Raw genomic sequence first — 19,841 nt, forward strand, 5'->3', positions numbered from 1 at the left:
ACAAGATTTATGAATCTCGCATGCTTATATTTTTTTTATTATTTAAGACAGGCTTAAGTGTCAACAAATATATTATAGTTTTGAGAAAAACGCGTTTAAATAATATTTTAATTTATACATATTTTCAACACCAGCAAACTCCATAGTTGACAGATTTGTATGGCATGATAAAGAATTAATCAAGATTTCTATAAGTACTTCAAAAACTCTCCAATTTTACTTTGGCTCCTCTTATAATTTGTTTCATTTGCCGACTAATAATTTTATTCAAGTATTTATTTTTAATGTACCTACAAGTAGTTTATTGCTTTTTATTTGCACTCTTCATATAATATAATAATTTTGTCTAACAGTAATATTTCTCTAGTAGATATTTGTAAATCATAATTCTTTTCTGAATAAAAATATGTGATAAATAAATCTTCTTCTATTGCAGAAAACTTCGACGGTATCAAGGTAACACGCTTTCTAAGGCAGGTAAACAATATTATGGAATACTTCTTTTTTCACATCCATGTCACAACTACAAAAATCAAAACGAGTCATTGTAATAAGGTGGAAATGCATTCTCACACAAAACTTTTTATTGACATCGTGCTTGGACTGTGTAACATAAAAGTAACATAGACAGCGTAATATGTAAACATTCCGTGTATGTATATATTAAACAATTTATTGTAGTGAAACAGTGATGGAAATCATATCATAACATATTGTACGCTTAATGTAATCTCGTGATGTTTTGTCTTACAAAATTGTACTATGTTGAGTTCATTGTTGTACTTTTCTAACTAATGCGAATTTTAAAAATAAATAAATATTTTCAAATGTGGTGTACTTTATTATTTGTTATTTATGAAGTGGCTCAAAATATCAGAACTATTGAATACACTCTGAATAATAATTATTTATTCAATCTAACTGAAAATTTAATATTATATGTATATAAATAATCAATTTCAAATTTAGGAGCAAACAACGTTTGTAAAAAATGTAGATATTACGTAGGTGTTTTTACGATTTGTTATCTTATTATTAAAAATCTAATTTTAATTGAAAGAAAATATAGTTTGTTTTATTTATAAATGCAAAGTTTCATAAGAGAATTTAATATTTACTGTAAGTTGTGTTCATGAAAGTGATATAATGATTTATATGATGAAATGAAATTCAATGTAAAAAATCCAAATTGTGTTTTTATTGAGTTGTGTTTATTACTTTTTCATTATTGTCATATAAATATGAGTAAAAATGCTTTACCCACAGTATACGAAATATCCTCTAAAACATAATGGATAAAATATAATAATTTTAATTATTCATAGAGCTATCAGTTGTTACGATATAATAAAATAATGTATTTTACAAGAATAAACAATTTTACACAATAATAATAATGATAATAATACATATGGAAATCAAAATAAAAACACTTTTATTCTTTTAAAATATAAATTAAATATATAAAGAAGTTGTAACAATATAAATAATGATTTATTTTTGGTTGAAAAAAGTGTAGATTAAATTAATAACAATGTTGTGAAATGTATGGTTCGTATGGTAATAAAATTATTGTTATGTTGAATATAAATATCGAAACACGTAGTTGGAATATGTTTCTTGGGAAAGAAAGGTACAAGAAGGGTTCTGAAGAGAATGCTCATGCCTCGACTTCTTCCTCCTTTACCTTTTGTGCATCTCCGGGCTTTCCTTTGGACCAGTCAGGTTTTTTCTGCAATCACAAGAACGCATAAATCAGAATGTGCTCATAAATGAACCAACGAAATTTATGCACTGGGCATTCGGTTTGATTTCTCTATTAATCTCTTAGAGAACTGTTTTTTAAAAACACATAACAAACTTTATTTTTATTTTGAACTAAGTAACTACCTACCTACTTTATGTGTTTAATATAATAATATTTTACCAGCTTTATGAAAATAATTTAACGCTCTGAATAAGTACAAAACGATATTTTGTTATTAGATTAGTTTCATTTGTTTTATTAAAATATAAAAGCTTAATTATAATGAAACATTTCATGAGCGCCTTTTTAAACCCGTAATTCATTACCAATTATTGTAATAATTTTAATTTTCATTTACGTACTGACATTTTATATTAATTTAAATATATATGTATATATATTTAGAAATTGTTTGATAAAATACGTATTTTAAAGATACATTTTTAACCTTGTTTTTAAGAATTATAAATAGAGGTGATTTTAGTAAGATGATACAAGTAATCATTATAATAAATGTTTAATCTAAAGCGGGACTAATTATAATTTTGTTTATAAAGAACTATCTTATATAAGCTTGTTAGTATAATATGTATATATCTATTTGCTACGTATACATTAATAAACTAAGCGTTTTTACAATTTAGCTAAATGCAATAAAAAGAAAAAATCGAAATAATCTTCGTCGCCAACAAAAATAAAACTAATTTAAATCCTAAATACTCTAGAAACCATAAGCAAATAATAATAATAAAATAGTATTATGCTTCTAATTTTCTCATCAAGCAAATCATAGTTTGAAAATAAAACTGTACAAATTGCTTTATAAAATATTTGTTTTAAGCATTTATTGTGCATTTTGTGCAGTGAAAACTGTGATGAACAATTCCAACTGTGCAGAAGAAAGTCGGCGTAATAAAAAATAATAATCACTACGTCAATAAATAAAACAAAAATAAAACACTACGTAGGTATGGAATTTATGTAAAAGCATCTAAAAGTACTTTAACAAATTCATGAACGATTGAAAATAGGTAATTATTATCGTAATCACTGTTTGATTATATACTTTACCGTATGATTTTTTTCTTCAATTTAATCAAAAAATAATATTCAAATTTGGAACAATGCATTATAAATTAAAATTCAGTAAAAAAAATCAAACTGTGATTAACCATAATATTGATGATAATATGACTATTATGGTATAGTTTCTTTGATAATGCAGATTTACATAGGAATGAAAAAAAAAACAATCGTGTGGATTCCGCTTCGGATTTTTGAACCACATCATTTTTTGTATGAAAGCTTATAAAGCTTATGACGAACTTTTTTAATGAAATCCCTTTGTTTATTATTACAATCGTCAACCATAATAAATGTGTATTAAGAAAGACATAGATAAGATTACCTTCGTCCAATCATAAATTTTCCGTAATCAATTCAAAGTATATTTAAATTATTTGCATAAAAGAAAACTTATATCGTATTTACAGAACAAATTTTAATCGTGGGTGAATTATTTACAAATTTGTGATAACAATACTTTATTGTTTAATAATATAATATTTAATATTGAGTACAAGGTCTTTTCAACAAAAATAAGTATTATTTGCTATTTCTAAAGTAAATACAATGCCCATGAATTCATTAGCATTTACTTTGGAAATTTCCAGTAAAAGAAGACCCTTATTTTTGTTTAGTAAGGCCCTTTGTGTTGAATGCATGATTATATTCAGGTGCAATATTAACTTCATCTATGTTAAGAAAAAGTCTCCGCATTTCACCTAAGAAGGCATATTTGACAATTTACATTTTGTATTCGGGTTTTTCCATTCATTGTTTACCTTAGCACCGGAGCTGCCCTGTAAGCGATGCGCGAAAAAATAGAAAACAATATATTAAATGATATATCGGTTACTTTTCTCAGCTAAATAAGAATGTTTTCTATATAATATGACTTTTTAATGGGCAAATAAATTAATAAAGCATTTTTGTTTTAATACTATCATCACCTTTGAAGTTTTTTCATATATAAACCTCGGTTAAGTATTAATAACTTTGTTTAAATTATTAAGTACAATTACATTTAGTTTATAATGAGAGATTTATTAAATCTTTACATTTACAAAACATTAAACTGCTTTATTAAAAATAATTATAATATAATATTTATTATGTAGTATAGATTCATTGCTTATTTTTTTAGTTTTGATATTTGATGAATATCTATAGGGGTTTTAATATTGTTTTTAACAATATAACCATTTTTTTCACAAATAATTTGTGAATATGTTTTATTTAATTTAATATTTAGACATTTTAATACATTTAGTTCTAAGATAAGTAAGTAGCCATTAGAGGTAGGGGGTTAAAAAGTTCTCGCAGTATACCCGAGACTGAGAACATAATTATTATTGAAAAATTTAAAATTATAGTAGAAGTATGGGTTACCTCTTTGTCTTCTTCCTCAAGGGTGAACTCCTTCTTCTTGACTACCTTGAGTTGATTACGGAAGTTGAACTCGGCAGCCTTCTTCTGGAGCTTGGCGAATTTGTTTTCGTATTTGGACACCTTCTTAAGGGTAGGCTTAACGCTGTAATATAAAGAATGTATGATTTAAGAACATTTCTTATAGATTAACAATTTAATAAAATAAAAACAAATTATTATGGAAATTTCAATTTTTTCAATTTTAACAAAATGTTAATCATAAGTATTTAGCTAATTAAAGAATGAAGATATTATTATCGTTTAAATTTGAATTAATATTGTAATATTAGGTATTACCTATCTCATTAAATAATAAATTGTTTTACATAAAAAACAAATTTAATAAAACTAGCTACAAGTACACATTTTAAGGCATTTTAAAATGCTGAAAACATAGATATTTCTTTTAAAGTTAATTACTTTTTGGTGGACATAAAAAACTGGATACATCAAAAATATTTGAAATAATAGTGACTTCTAATTTATAATTAATAAAAATAAATTGTTGAATATGTTAAGTAACTTACAATTTGCCTCTGAGGTCATTGACTTGAGTGTTAAGGTCTGAGATCTGGATGGGAAATACAAATAAGATTAGAAATTGTATAATAATTAGAAAAGACAAAAACATATACGTGCTCAATCAGACATCACAAATAAAATGATTGGAATACTACTGCATTACAACAGGAAGCTAAATAATAATAATATCTACGTTTATTTCATCTATAGAAATATATTTTCAAACAGGTATAAAAACACTAAAAGGTATATTTGGAATAAGATAATAAACAAGCTTTTAAAATATGGAAAATAAAACCTTTAAAATATTTCTGGAAACATTATAAAAAATACACATAAAAATAATACTGTCTACTTTATAAATGTACATAGGTATCTATATGTATTTACATTTTTTTTAAATCATATTTAAAAATAAAATAATAACATCAAAAAGTGTCAAAATATGAATATACAACAAAATGTGTACAAATCATAACACTATATACTACCAAAAATTCCAAAACTAATGCGTGCACTATGTGGTCTTATGAATTTGTGAGGAGTTATATGTACATTAGGATCATACGTTTACAAAAAAAAATGTATTTTTTCTGTATTGTATAACAGATACTACATAAAGACAAAAACAAACACAAAAGCGAATAATATAAAATACACGAAATAAAAATAATATACAATATATAAAATAATTTCTCAAAAAAATAAAATATCAGTATCTGTAGCAATTTGTGTATATTGAATAAATCTATACACCGATATTTATTTTTTGAAAGAAATTTTATAAATTTGTTAGTCTATTTACACTACAAAATTTTTCAGTTGACTAAAATGTGAACAACATAAAGTTTATTAAATTATTGATATTAATGTAATAGACATAAATGAAAATTAGGCTTGTTATTAGCGTACGGAATCATTGCTCCTTGGATAGCACATTAATAATTATTATAGTTACACAGATAACGACAAATATCCCTGAAAACTGAAAAAAATTTCTTCGCAGCCACGGATCAACGACCGTGCAGTCAGAATTCAGCAATAATAGGATTTATAGAGTCAATTTGGAAATACCTCATCGAGAGAAATTAAAACCAATCAATTATGAAACCTGTGAACAAAACGATTGAAACAAATAATCAAACGAAAATATTGTAAGTTCCTGAAAATACGAATTTTCTCATGTTGTCATATTTATATAAGTAGGTACGATGCCAATGTTAGTCACATAGGCTTTTATTTACAGCTGGGGGGTGTGTCAAACCAATCGCATACTAAACTTGAGAAATTGTACGTTTAACATTTATTTTATCAACCAATATGGAAATAATATATTATTTTTTTTATGATATCATGTACAAAATGAGGCTTTCTCAAGTTTAGTATTAAAGAATTGGTTTATTTGTCTCTTCCTAAAAAAATACTTCAATTGTGTTTGAAAATCTTGGGCATCATTAAGCAGTAATTTATTTGTATTATAAATTAAACAATCTGTAGTATTTAAAATTTGAAGAATATGTTAGTTTCCTTTCATTTAATTTTATTGAGTTGAATAAGTTGAATGAAGATATTGTTTTTGATGATAGATTACAATTTACTCTTTTGTGATATACGAGAGTAATCAAAGATATAGCCATAATATGACAGATTGTAAAGTTCATAAAACAAATATGTTGCTGTAACTTCAGAAAATCTGTAGAAGAGAGAATCCGAGAGACAACTCGTACCTAGATAAGGTTCGATCGATGGAAAGGTTTGGGTCTGCAAAATTCCATTGGGATCATTCATTCATTCCGAGTCCAAAAACCAGGTACAGCTGGTCATGTACAGCGTCACCGTCAGGCTTCAATCACCTTTTTTCAAACATTTCGTTCAGTGCATACATTGGAGATACATTTCACCTTGTTTCGTTTAATGTCAAATTTTGCTGTTATCAGTGTTGTAAAATACTCGTTCTGTGGTTGAATGTGTTTGCAGTCATCCGAAACAATTTGAAATGATCTCGAATGAAAATGAAAACCAAAAATTGAATTCACCACTAGTCTAATGAGAATATCCCACAACACACGACACACAAACACAGTTTGTCATTTCATCTGTTCTCTCGTATATGAAGGCAACTAAGTGGCAGTGTGCGGGAGTGTTCGGTGCAAAATCGATTCATTAAACGTGTACTCAAATACTGTAGGTACAGTCGAAAAAAGAATCACTTAGAATGTCAGTCTGGCGGGATTTCACAATGTTTTGGAAAAAATGGTGTAAACGGTTGAACAATATATACAGTGGCAATTCGCCGCCGAGGGCAGGCCACGGATGGAACGTGAAGGATTGATTCCGTAGCATGGCACTTTTGGGTTCGTTCCGTTCGGGTCACGTTCGTACTTTTCAAAACGGAGTCGAACGTTCGTCGATTAGCGAGACGGAGATTTGGAACAAGAAGCGTCGGTCGCGGGTGGCGGGTGGCGGGGCTCGGGGCGCAAAGCGAGGCGCGGACGCCTCCTCCGCTGCTCCGCTAGCCGCTACGCTCGCCGCTCACCGCTCACTCCACGATGCGTCGCAATTAGCAACAAACAAATGCTACCGCCAAATAAGCAAACAGACGCGTCAAGACAGCGCATATTACATTTTTTAGAATATTAATAATCGATTTGAAATAGCAATCACACAAAAAATGAGAATTAAATTTTTTACAGTGCCGAGTGCCATACTTTCAAATGTGGAGCAAGACAAAACAAGGGCCAAAACTACTTGGTGGCATTGCAATGATGAAACATTTTAAAGTAGGAAAACATACACAAGGGTACAACGTGCAGATTGAGACATGCTTGTAGAGTAGTAGGGTGACATATTTGGTTATCTATGGCGGGAGGCCGACATCAAGAATTAAATAGCGGCGGGTGAGGGCTGGAAACCTAGTAACCCCCACACCGTGAAGTGTTAATGTGTAAGTAAAATATAATACTGTTTAGTATGAGATGCTCAGTCCATGTGAGTAAGTTACGTGATTCGTTAGAAAGCGGTATGAGGTCTGGCAGCGGGCGGGACTGGGTGGGCGGGGCGGAGGCGGAGGCGGGCGGCCTTCCAAACCGACGATGTCTCTTCGGAGGACGCCGCCGAAGAGCGATCCTCTTTGACGGCGCGCAGAATCGATTTTGCACCACCGCCACGTTTCGCAAGCGAAGTTATTCATCTAAATGTCTGCGGAATTATGTACATCGGCTCTACGGTCTATGACTAGGAACACTTGGTCAGCCCCGGCGGAAAGTGCACTCCACTAATCCGGAGAAGACTACTGCAGGATCGATCGATCGCATTCGTGTCCGGGGACTGATCAAGAGATAAATTATTTACAAAAAGAAAACTTTTCCAAAACTGCAAGCGTTATGAACACGGAAAACAAGAACGTTCACACGTTCGGTTGTGTGATCTGATTCTATATTCACAACATGTTCACTGTGCATTATTGATACAATTAAATACCTCCCAGTCCCTTTTCCTGACTTCATGTTCCAAATCCCACTTCTGGCCTTCGCATGTATACATGCGGTCATAATACTCCTGTACTATTCTCTTGAGCAAGGCTACGGAATGGAAACATTTACGTTAAAATCTCATTCATTGCGGATTGACGGTTCAATCTAAATTTCGATAGAAGTAAATTAATGTCAATCAGATGTGTGATCGAATGCGTCGCCGAAGTCGGAGCGTACACGAAAATGAAAAATGAGTAACGTCGTCTCGTAAAGTCGAGCCGATGTTGCGAGTTGCGACTGACAACAATGTGATGAGATGAGTCTGAAGAATCTCTACAGCTATCTGAAAACAAAATGCTGAAGACGGCGAGCGAGCCACCGCGGACGCTGCCGTACGCTTACGAACGTCATCAGAGTCGTCGCCAGGACAATTCGACTTATTCCCATACCCGATATGGATCAATTTCAGACTTGTTTGTTTGTGGTCAACTGATAAATTTTCATCTGTATTTGATTTGATTGAGAGATGTGTTTTACTAGGTGAATTGACTGACCACGACACTGATACGAATCGCTTATTCACGCGACTATCGCACTAAACCGCATCTTAATTGTCTCGCAAACTGAATTTGTTGTCGTGATGTGATGTGTGGGTGAAATACGGAAACATTCTTATCATCGGACGGATCCCAGGACCCAGAGGTTTACCTCCATCTGTTTTAGCTTGATGCCCCTCTCTAGATCGTACTTATCACCTTCGAGAGCGTACACTCTATGCCAGTGCATGGCGCATATGGTCTGCAACTCGGCTAGAGAAAATAACAATCCAAGAATTGAGTTTGGGCGTAGGATTCGCGGAAGACAATGACCCGGGTGTGAAGGAAAAGCGAAAGCAGAAGCTAAAGTTAAATAATAGACTGAAGAGAAAATTCGGCAAACAAAAGTATAGAAGAAGTCGTGACACCGCAACGAATGTTGCCGATTGTCGGATCGATAGATCAAAAGGTATTCTCACGAACGAGTATCGATTACGTCTTCTTCTAATGTTTTATCGAACAACCGATGTTATTGGTAAAAGTCGAGTAAAACCGTTCAGGTTTAGTTCAATGTTAGAACATTTAAAACCCATCTGATTCTGTAACAATCGTGAAAAATATTAAAACCATAAAGCAGAAAAATGATGGTTTTAATATTAGTCATTGTGAACGATGGAATCTAAACATCTAACATTCTGTTGAAAACAAAACGTTTTTATTCAACATTTACAAGAGTGGTCGTTTAGAGCCTAAATTATCGTACGATGTTATTTAGAGATTAATTTCTGCTATCGGAAGGGCGGTTACATACCAGGATTATTATCACATAGCGAATAATGACAAAGGGGATAACATTACTGCCCATATTATAATAAGTAATACTAAAATGCTAGAAATAAGTCAACAAAAGGCTATACACAACCTGCGACCTTATTTATAACAAACAAGTGGATATTGGGCGGGCTGGAAAGTGGTACATGGGTGTTTGTTCTAAAACAATAGCGCAATAAGCTACAATGCTAGGGAGTTCCGAACCTCGAGTTCCTTGCGGGCCACTTCGTACTCCCGGTCGTATTTCACTTCCTCGAGGGTCCCGATGCGAGTGTGGTACCCGTTAATTATACTCTTCAGGTTTGCTACAGAATCAACAAGCAGTCATGAATGCTTTTAGTTTTGCACGCTTGTAAAACATACGAATACGAGTAATACGATCCCCTAACCAACTGTAGCTCGGTGCGTCGGATTTTCTTACTCAAAACAGGGCTCCTCGAAAGCGACACAGATACGTGCATCTACAACTTTAACTGGCTGCCTTCCCTGTATTTCAAGGTTTTTCTCAGATCAAGTTGTAGATTTTTATCATTTGATTATGAAAACTCACTATCCTTACGTTACAACAGAGAACTTTTATTACTATCATGCAACTGTAAATTCAATAATGAATTGGTAAATTATATGTTATATTAATTTTACACGAATGTTATTATGATAAACTTTATCATACATTACATACATAAAAATAAGATAGAATATATAATGTTATAAAAATGTCTTGTATACATAATATTATTTCATTATAGTTGCCGGATGCCGTAAAGTTTCTCTGGTGTTTTTAATAATTAATATATCACTTAAATATGTGTAAATAAATTATGCACGACGTCGTTGACAATTGTATCATAAAACGTGTATATAATATAATACGAATAAATATACAATAATCGTGATTTTGTGTAATCCATTCAAGTGATAAAATAATTAAAAATAAAAATATTGAGTTTTTGATAATGGTATCAATTTACTATGTACCATGGCAATGAGCAAACAATACAAACGTTTCAATTTATTTATATTCCGTACGTTTATTTATTTTTATTAGGTTACTTTAACTTATTAAAAAGATGACAATTTAAGTTCCACTCAGTATCATTTAATGAATACTGTATAAATTTATAATTGGAATAATTAAAATCTCAAAACGTTAAAATGAATAAGTGTCAATTGTTGTCTTATATTGAGACGACAACTGTTTTCTATAATAAAATTAAAATTTCGTATTGGCTCACTGTCTTTTTTTTCATATTATATAGTATTATCTTTGCCAGTTTCGGGGGACCCTGAAGCCTTCTGATGAATGATTTTAGGCTGTGAAGATGAAGGTGGAAGACAGATTGAAGACATAAGCCTAATTAGGACGTTGTGTGGCGGTCGGAACGCCTGCGACTAGACAAGATTACAAATAAAACGTAAACACAAGGTAAACCATCATTTTGCCTTCATAAAGCATGTTTTTGATCAACAACGATTTGTTATATATTATTAATGTGTTTGTGAGTTGGGTGTGTATAGGCGTGTACGTGTATGTGACTTTCACATTATTGACTTATATTACTACCTGAGCGTCTTTCGAATGAACGATGTATTCCGTATCGTATTTAATGTCTTCAAGGCCGTTGATACGCTCGTGGTATTTCCTCAGAATTTCCTTAAGTGTTTCTAAAACATCATCGATTCAAATAGTCAGAACGAGATTATACATTTCATCAGTTAATCCTACACTTCTGCGTCACTGAAAAGATCCTTCGTTAATATAAATCATATACCTTTACTCACATCAGGCAGTCAGATGAAGTCTTCTCTAATAAATTGAACAGATGCCTTCTTGATGTGTGATTGTGATATATGGGCCAATGTAATATGATACTTAGTGTATTTACATGAATGAAATAATTCAACCCATGGCATTTTTATGACAAAATGAATGTCGGCTGGAAATAAAGCAAATACTAGGTTTCTATGTATAATATGAATACTACGCTCATGTGATTAGTCAATGATTTTATGCCATGAATTTTCTACTTAGTGACTTACTGTAATAAGTAATAATATGAAAGAAGAAATAGAAAAAAAGATCAGAAGAAAGTCATATTAAATTGTGATACATAGAAAGTAGATGATAATATTAACAAAAAATTATAATAATATAATATTTTAAAAATAAATAAATAAAAAAATTAATTAACTTGAATAACTTGACTGTAGGTATTATTTAATTTACTTCAAAACTATATTTTTGTATTCTCAGTACAATCAGCTACGTAAATATTGTCTTACGAATATTTACAATAAATTTACACAAAAACATTAAGATAATTAACAAACAAAAGTAGAAAAAGCATCCTACATTTTAAATATTTTTCAGTGATTTCTCCTATAAAAAATATAACAGGACATCTACTGGGAAAACGTAAAAGGTCTTGTTTCGACAGGGTTGTGCAACGGGTGAAAAACCATGTTGGGAAAACAGTTTTCTACATTACCTTCATTGGCGTCATCGACGATCTTTGGTTTGCCGCAACGTTCTTCAATGATGCGCCTCCTTTCGGCGGCCTTACGTTCCTGTTCCTTCTTCAATTCCTCAGCAGCCTTTTTACGGAGCAGCAACTGTTGGATTGGATATTAAAACATTTATTAGATACATAAGAAATTTTAAAACGTAATGTTTTTCATATCCAACATGTAGTAAATACTATTTGAAAGTTAATTTTCCAAAAAAAAGTTTAATTAATTATCTATGTGAGCTTATTTTAAGGATTCTTGTTTTAAAATCGATATAATAATAATGCCACTTACCCTGAGTTTCTTCTTCCTCTCCGGTGTCATGAAACCTTTCTTCGCCTTCTTAGCTTTGGAGGCTTCCTCCATACGCTTGCGCACCTCAGCACGCTTGCGGTCGATCTCGGCCTGTTTGGCCTTCTTCGCCTATTCCGCGGCAGGACAATCAATGAATTATAGTAACATAATATAGCATAACAATTTATGTATTAATGTTATGTAAGTGAATGAATTTGGATTTGAATTCTGAATTCTAAAGTTGTCAAATTTATTTTTTTGGCAACCCTACAGTTGAGAACTGTAAAAATGAAACAAATAAATTAAATTATTTAGTTGATAAAAAGGTATTTTTCCAATATAAAAACGTTTAATTGTTATTTATCGATGTTAAATGAAAAGAAATAAATTTCATGACATTTTATAGTTATTGTAAAAAATGTAATATTTCAAATGACACATTTTTTATAGTTTTGAATGTTTTAATCTATTTGTATGCCACTTAGACTATTAATTATAAAAAAAAAACTATTCTAATTACTTACGTACTACGAATATGTAGATAAAAGTTTTGTAAGTATAAGTATGTACCTACTTGAAAAGTGATATGTTTTATAAAATACATAATTTTGGAAATTTTTGGCATTTTTCGGTATTGAAAAAAAAGATATTATTTTTTTATGAATTCAGTTGTTATTCTTGAGCTTAAAGGAATAATTAATTTAATAGGTAACCATAATATTTTAATAAAACGGAAATGTAAATGTTTAAAAAAATAAATGTGTAAAATGTAAAGTGTAAATTTGTTTGCGTGATATACTAGCCTCCTCGATCTTCTTTTTCTGAAAAGAAAAAAAAACAAAAAACATTAGAATTTTGCATTTATAAGTAATTAAAATGATCTGGGTAAAAAAGGGAATATTTTTTTATTCATTATTCTTCAATTCGATGGCATTTCATGACTAAAGAATAAAAGTTTAAACAATAATAATGTTGCCATCTAACAGACACACTTAAAAGTTAACTTTTTTTTCTTTAAAATATATTATGAATACTATTTCGCCATTTATGATTGAATTAAAATTGAGAAAACAACGATTTAGAAAAAAATCATTGGATGTATTCAAAAAAGTACGTGATTATATAGGTACGCATTTAAAACATAAATGTACTTACGACGTATTTTATATAATATTAAAACATTAAGATGGATATAACGAAAATAAATATTGTTAAACATTGAACGAATAAAAAAATAAATAATGTTATACAACAATATTTAACGTATAGGAAATGCACAATATAATATTATTCTTGACGGATATAAATAAATATAATTTTACAAAATATGACATTTTTAAAAACGTGGTGGTTTACCATGCTAAGCTATTATTTTTGTTAAATATAAGATAATTATTTTATAAATAAAGCATTTATTGATAAAATTAAATCTATTCTCATATATGCATTATTGATAATTTTATACCAATAAAACAGTTAAAATAAATTAATCTTATCCAAAATGCTCGTTTTTTTTGTTATTTCACATGAAATTATTTTAAACAAATATCTGGCATTTTTTATTATGAAGACATATTATATTTGCCTCTTCGTGACAGCATAAACATTTTATTATGACAAGGTTTTAATTAAATGACAATCAATATTAACATCGATACATTGATATATTTGTAAGTCACGTATTGTTTACTCTGGTGCAAGATAGTTAGGAGTAAAAGTGTTGGATATTTGAGGAAAATGACTAGGATGAAAAAATCGTAATTGAATTGTATTATTGAAATGATGTCAAAAAAACTTATATTATATTAATACCAACATAATTATACTATATGCATACAAAAATATTCCCGATAAACTATATACCTGCATTTATTATAGTTAAGTCAATTAATTCTCTTACAAAGAGACAAGTCACACCATAATCCAATTTTGTGTGGCCCTTTTGAGCAGTCAGAAATAAATCCCACTGGCTAATTCATGTTTTTTAACCAATGAATCCAATGATTTGAGAAAATGACTGGGAACCATTTCTCGTTAAAACTCCGTTAAGAAACAGTAGATATTGTTTCTTAGACTTAAGAGTTCCATATTCAACATCTTCTTTCCATATGCAATATTATATAAAGTTAATCGTAAATTTTGTTATTGGAAAAATGGAACCTGATTTTTAAAATTGATAAGAATAAAAATAACAACAATATTGACTCCTTCGACGCGTAATTGCATAATGTTAGGTCGTAGCGTACAATTTATCTTAATACTTAATTAAGTAGGTATGCAATATATTTTATGTTGATATTAATATAATACATTATTCCAGTGGATGTGATTTTGGATAATTTGTGCAATCTATGCTTTTTTATTATGCATTCTTTAGATGTAGCGTACTAATCATTCTATGTCAGTGTGCTAGTGGATACATTCTGTGCGAATGAAACGAGTGTATGTATGTGTGGTGACCACAAACACAAAAAACCGCAATTTTCATAAAAGCTTTCTAAATGTAAGCTACATTTTAAACGTATGAACAAATTAAAAGCTTCATGATTCGGTAATGTCTTCCAATATTGACACAAAATAAAATGCAGCTTATATTACGAAAATCTTTTAAAATACAAATCGACAAGTTTGCAGTGGGGTGTGGTATTTCTAACCATGTGGTAAATTCGTGGGGTGATTGGCAGACACATAACATTAAGTATTAAAAGACATTTCATTAGATGACACAGATTCCAATACCCCACTTTACTTACTGAACCCGTGTGTAGTTATAAGAAATGTATATCATGTATCTAGAAAAAATCTGAACTCCAGTTTTGGTTATTTAAACGTGTAATACTCAAAATATTTAATTTACTTAGAAAGAAAATAGCATAAATTCTTTAAGTTGTGTTTTTAAAAAAGATCTGATTGTAATATTTTTTCGGAAATAGGTATATTTTCTGTATTTTCGAATGATGAATGAAATAATCCACACATCGTAACTGTGATGGGGTATAAGAAATTTTGGAAGGAATACTTTAAATAGTAGTATTTGCCTTTAGGTGTAGAAAAAGATAGAATTTTGAATATGTAGAAGAAGAATTTCTCTTTTGTTTCGATTATTTAGAAAACATTTTAAATACTCATGTGATATATATTTCACTGATATCAAATCTAATATATTCGTAAATATTTTTTTCAAGCTGAAATCATATGATAAAATGTAGACTTAGTATTGCTAAAAAATAAAACCAAAGTTCATTAAAACTACTAATATAGAAATGTTAAATTAACTCACTAAAGTCAATTTTTATCATGTCATTTCATCTTGAAGCGATTCGATCATGTTGATCATAGAAAATAATTTTCTACGTTTTATTATTTGAATTTATATTTTAAGTTCCTATAGACTTATTTTTATAATTCTTTGTTAACTTATAGCTATAATAAATCATGCGTATTAGGACATTCAAGTTACCTTTTAAAATATATATTTCTTTTATACTGTATGTATAAAATTTCCATAATTGATGTGGTCGTTGCCAAAAATTCAGTTCACCAAGTAGTTAAGTGGATGAAATCGTGAAGACAGTTCCCAGGCAGCGCGAAGTGTTGAATTGTGTTTAGATATGGAAATATACAAATTTAAATGAATATTTACATCCAATTTCCTATACTTTAAATTTTATACTATACGAAACCGATTACAAGATATGACAAATCGAAGAAATTTAAAATTTTCAACATACTTAACCAATCTCGACTCAACGAATTGTATAATTATTTTTTCAGATATAATGACTATACACGACAGAATATAACATGCTTTATTGATCATTATAAACATTCTTATAAAGACTACATTATTTTTTTATTGTTTTCTAAATATTTTATGATGTATTTCAGCGTTGTGATTTATCATTGAAATACATTTACGTCTTTACGTCTAATTTTGTACTATTTTCAAAACTTCAGCTTCGTTAAATCTTACCATTGCCAAAATTTGACATGCTTGTTTAGAATGAGTCTTATATGTTGGTTTTTGCCAAAAACGATTTGAAAGTTTTCAAACGCAAAAAAAACTGTTCACGATTGAAAGATAGTGAAAAATAGATTTTTTTTTAAATTGTTTCGTAATATAAATTATATTATTGTTCTGGAATATTCCATTGATTTACTAACCTTACTTCATCGTCCGCCATGGTGATGAGTTGTGTTTAAAGGTGGTCCTATAACAAAGAAAAAATAACATGAAAATCATTATATTTTATACAACATAGATATTTTCCATTATACTTTTCAGATAAAATGTAAATTAAAAGTACTAAATTTTTCAAATATTTATAACTACTGAAATCGTAATATATGCTATATGAAACAACTCTCCAGCAAATGACTATTCATTAAAATATAGCCGAATAGAATAATATGGCGACTTTATTGATTTCCATGAGATTAATTCAATTGAAAGTACTCGTACTATATTTAAATATATTGTTTTTCTGTCTTTTGTGTAGGGTTTTTGGTTTGTGTATTTTGACGTACGGAAGATTTTTTTTGTGTAATGTCTGTCCTTCGCTATTGATTAAGTATAAAATTATTTTGACTTTACGCTACTTTACAATAAAATAGAATATACTTATTAAATTATAAATCAATACATAAATAAAATATCCTTAAACATACTTTGTGACTATATTAAATGTATATATTTAAATTATAAAAATGTTAGTTCTTTTTGCTAAACATGTGCATATATCATCATGGCGGCTTTAGAGTACACAAAAACGTAATGTGGCTAAAATAAACTCCGACATTATTCGGATGCGTTCGTGAAAAATCGCGCCGGTATTACTAAAATAGACCAGATGCAGACGCTATCGAGTTCTGAAGCCTAATTTGGCTGGCGAGTGAGCGCCCACACTGAAAATTGGCGTCGCGACGTCTTCGGTTACAGGCGGAAGCTGCGAACGGACGTCTTCGCGAAAGTTTGCGCGCAATCGTTCTGTCAACGAGACTATGCTTACTCTTAATCCTGAAATTTATTCATTATTTATGATAGTTAAATTTATTAATTTATATTATTAGCTCAGAATATTATATATATAAGAATTATACGTATGCCAATAATATTAATAGATAACTATAGTTTCTGGATATTTAATTACTTTACTGTGTCCTTTTAAAATACAGTCATATCAAGATTAAGTTTTTTAGATGTTTACGTCCGTATTGAAATTATAAGAGTCATATATTATTCTTGGTTGCATTTAATATGTGAAGTGTAGTTATAATCAAATAAAATCTTAGTAAGATTTGACGCCAATATTTATTCATTTTTTATACGCTTTATATTTTTTTCAATAATTGATTACTTTGTGTTAAATAATTTAATATCAAAGGGTCAGAACCATTCTCTATGGAATAGTACAATCCATCAATTAGAATTAAAGCGTTACCTACGTTTTGCATTATCATATCATTTTGTTAAATATTAATCAACAAAACTATTTAAAATATAATTTAAATTATATTACCAAATGATTATAAAACTTTTCAACTGATAACAACAGTTGTTGTACTCAAATATTTTTTTGTTTTATCTGTTCATTTAAAATATGTGTGCTAAACAAAAATATAATATATTAAACATTAATTTAAACTACTGCCCAATAACTATATAAAAAAAATATGTCACTTTTTTCTGCATCTTTGATTTATTACTATTTTTTTCATTATTGTACTGCATCTCATGATTGAAAAAGTTTCCGTCATACGTTTTAAAAATTAAAAAAATATTTTTACAATATTCATCAATACTATTCAAATAAATTGAAGTATTGGAAACAGTCTCAGTATAGTTTTTTCAAACTATAAACTACGTTTATATCCTAAAATTATTCCAAATATTGTATTGTATAGATTCATCTATAGAACGTGGTTAATTTATTTCTGTAAATATAAATCAAGTACGAGATGTAAAAAATAGTCGTAGTTTCTAATTTAATATTTGGCACACTACCTTAACTCGAATATGCCGCGAAACTAAAATAACAATAGCTCAGGTTTTTGAACAATGTCCAACACAGCTGATATGATTTCATATGACACTGAGCATTGCTAATTGACGTATGAATGTATAATTTATTTATCTATAACCAAAATATCATATTTCTTTTAATAATATAATAATGAATGTATAAATCAGTTTAATTGTTAAATTAATTAACAGAAAACTTGACTTTAAAATATCAAACCTTCTATATTATCAGTATTATCACTAATGAATAATATGAACTATATAAAACCGTTTTACTCTAAGTATACCGAATCAATTGAAGTTAAACAGTAAAGAATAGTAACGATATTTTTATTTAGATTCACACGTTTTCAGTATCACGTGACGCGTTTCAAATCAGTATGTATGTAGTTAATTTATTGGTATTGGTATTTTTGTTAATTCGTAAAGTAACGGAATCAAGAATTATATCGCAGACATAACGACCTACTCCTGGAAGCTAATGCAGTGTGGCGAAGAACGTATTACAACTAATTTTAGAACATTCTACATAGATTCCGCAACTCTAATTTAAATTCTGCACATCAGTTCTTCGGCACTTTGAAAGAAGCCGTATGTTAACCGGTCGTATAACTTAATGATAAGTGTGGGTGGTTTTGGTATGAAATAAACTATGTTTAATGAATGTGTGCACAAAGGGTCGGTCAAAAAGTGTTCACTAGAGTTAAACCACTTGAAGTTTGGCCAGGGCCTAACTTTCGGTATTCAAGAGTTAGGCGGTTAAATCGAAATATATTCGGGTCACTTCGATGATATCCAAAAGTGAAAGCTTTGTCCTTGATCGCCGGTGAGGAGGCTGTTCTTTGGCGGTTGATTTGGGTGGTAAAGGGTAAAGTTGAGCTTTCAAGTTTCACTCACCTAGGAAGTACACTAAAACACTGTGCGTGCGAGAGCCCTGACAGATGCACTGGCCGGTGTGAGGCGCTAAAGCGGACTAGCGTCGCGACGTCGTCGATGCCCCGGGCCCGCGTCGTTTTTAGTTTCGCCACCTCCTCACCCCCCATACCAGAAATAAAACACAAAACTGGGTGTTATGTCTCTCCCGTCCGATATGTGGGAATTGAGAATTCTGTAATTTGAACGTTCCATGTTTTTTTTCGGGCCATATTTTCGGCTGTTTGCGTGCCGGATATGGAACAGCGATACACAGGGCCGGTGAGGGATTGAAAGGCCTCCGACCTCAATACTACTACATCTTTTGTATTTTACCGTGAAATATTTAAAATTCAACATCGTTTATTATCGTATGATTTGGAAGCGTTAACTTCATTTGAACAGTTATATGAAACGATTTTCAGGTTTTCATTTAATTTTTGAGTTTTTCAAAATAAGTATTTGTCTTGAAAGTATTATATTGACTGTTGTCCGTTTAGGTACTC

The 19,841-nt window shown here is 29.9% G+C and overlaps 1 protein-coding gene across 12 annotated transcripts; it reads right to left on the reverse strand.

The window, feature by feature from the left end:
* Positions 1–1,418: 1,418 nt before the first annotated feature.
* wupA (troponin wings up A) lies at positions 1,419–19,398 on the reverse strand. 12 transcript variants are annotated; one of them, XM_085959226.1, is made up of 9 exons: positions 19,321–19,398; positions 16,571–16,612; positions 13,205–13,222; positions 12,402–12,530; positions 12,089–12,212; positions 8,240–8,340; positions 4,765–4,808; positions 4,199–4,340; positions 1,419–1,732 (listed from the first exon to the last, which is right to left on the reverse strand). In XM_085959226.1, the coding sequence occupies exons 2-9, from the start codon at positions 16,583–16,585 to the stop codon at positions 1,661–1,663; spliced, it is 645 nt and encodes a 214-aa protein (XP_085815352.1). In that variant the 5' UTR covers positions 16,586–16,612; positions 19,321–19,398; the 3' UTR covers positions 1,419–1,660. The 12 variants fall into 12 exon arrangements, with proteins under 12 accessions (XP_085815352.1, XP_085815350.1, XP_085815351.1 ...); XM_085959224.1 differs by lacking the exon at positions 8,240–8,340 and adding an exon at positions 9,804–9,904; XM_085959225.1 differs by lacking the exon at positions 8,240–8,340 and adding an exon at positions 11,164–11,264.
* Positions 19,399–19,841: the final 443 nt, after the last annotated feature.

The sequence above is a fragment of the Rhyacophila brunnea genome, unplaced genomic scaffold (genome assembly GCF_057557595.1).
Source record: "Rhyacophila brunnea isolate RB1 unplaced genomic scaffold, BYU_Rbru_1.0 scaffold_8, whole genome shotgun sequence".
Classification (NCBI taxonomy): domain Eukaryota; kingdom Metazoa; phylum Arthropoda; class Insecta; order Trichoptera; family Rhyacophilidae; genus Rhyacophila; species Rhyacophila brunnea.

Bases quoted from the DNA above. Each gene is read 5' to 3' on its own strand.
- wupA (XM_085959223.1), bottom strand. The intron at 4,341-4,764 runs GTAAGTTACTTA...TTTATATTACAG, and splicing joins AATGACCTCAGAGGCAAATT to CGTTAAGCCTACCCTTAAGA. The intron at 3,610-4,198 runs GTAACCCATACT...CATCGCTTACAG, and splicing joins TTGAGGAAGAAGACAAAGAG to GGCAGCTCCGGTGCTAAGGT.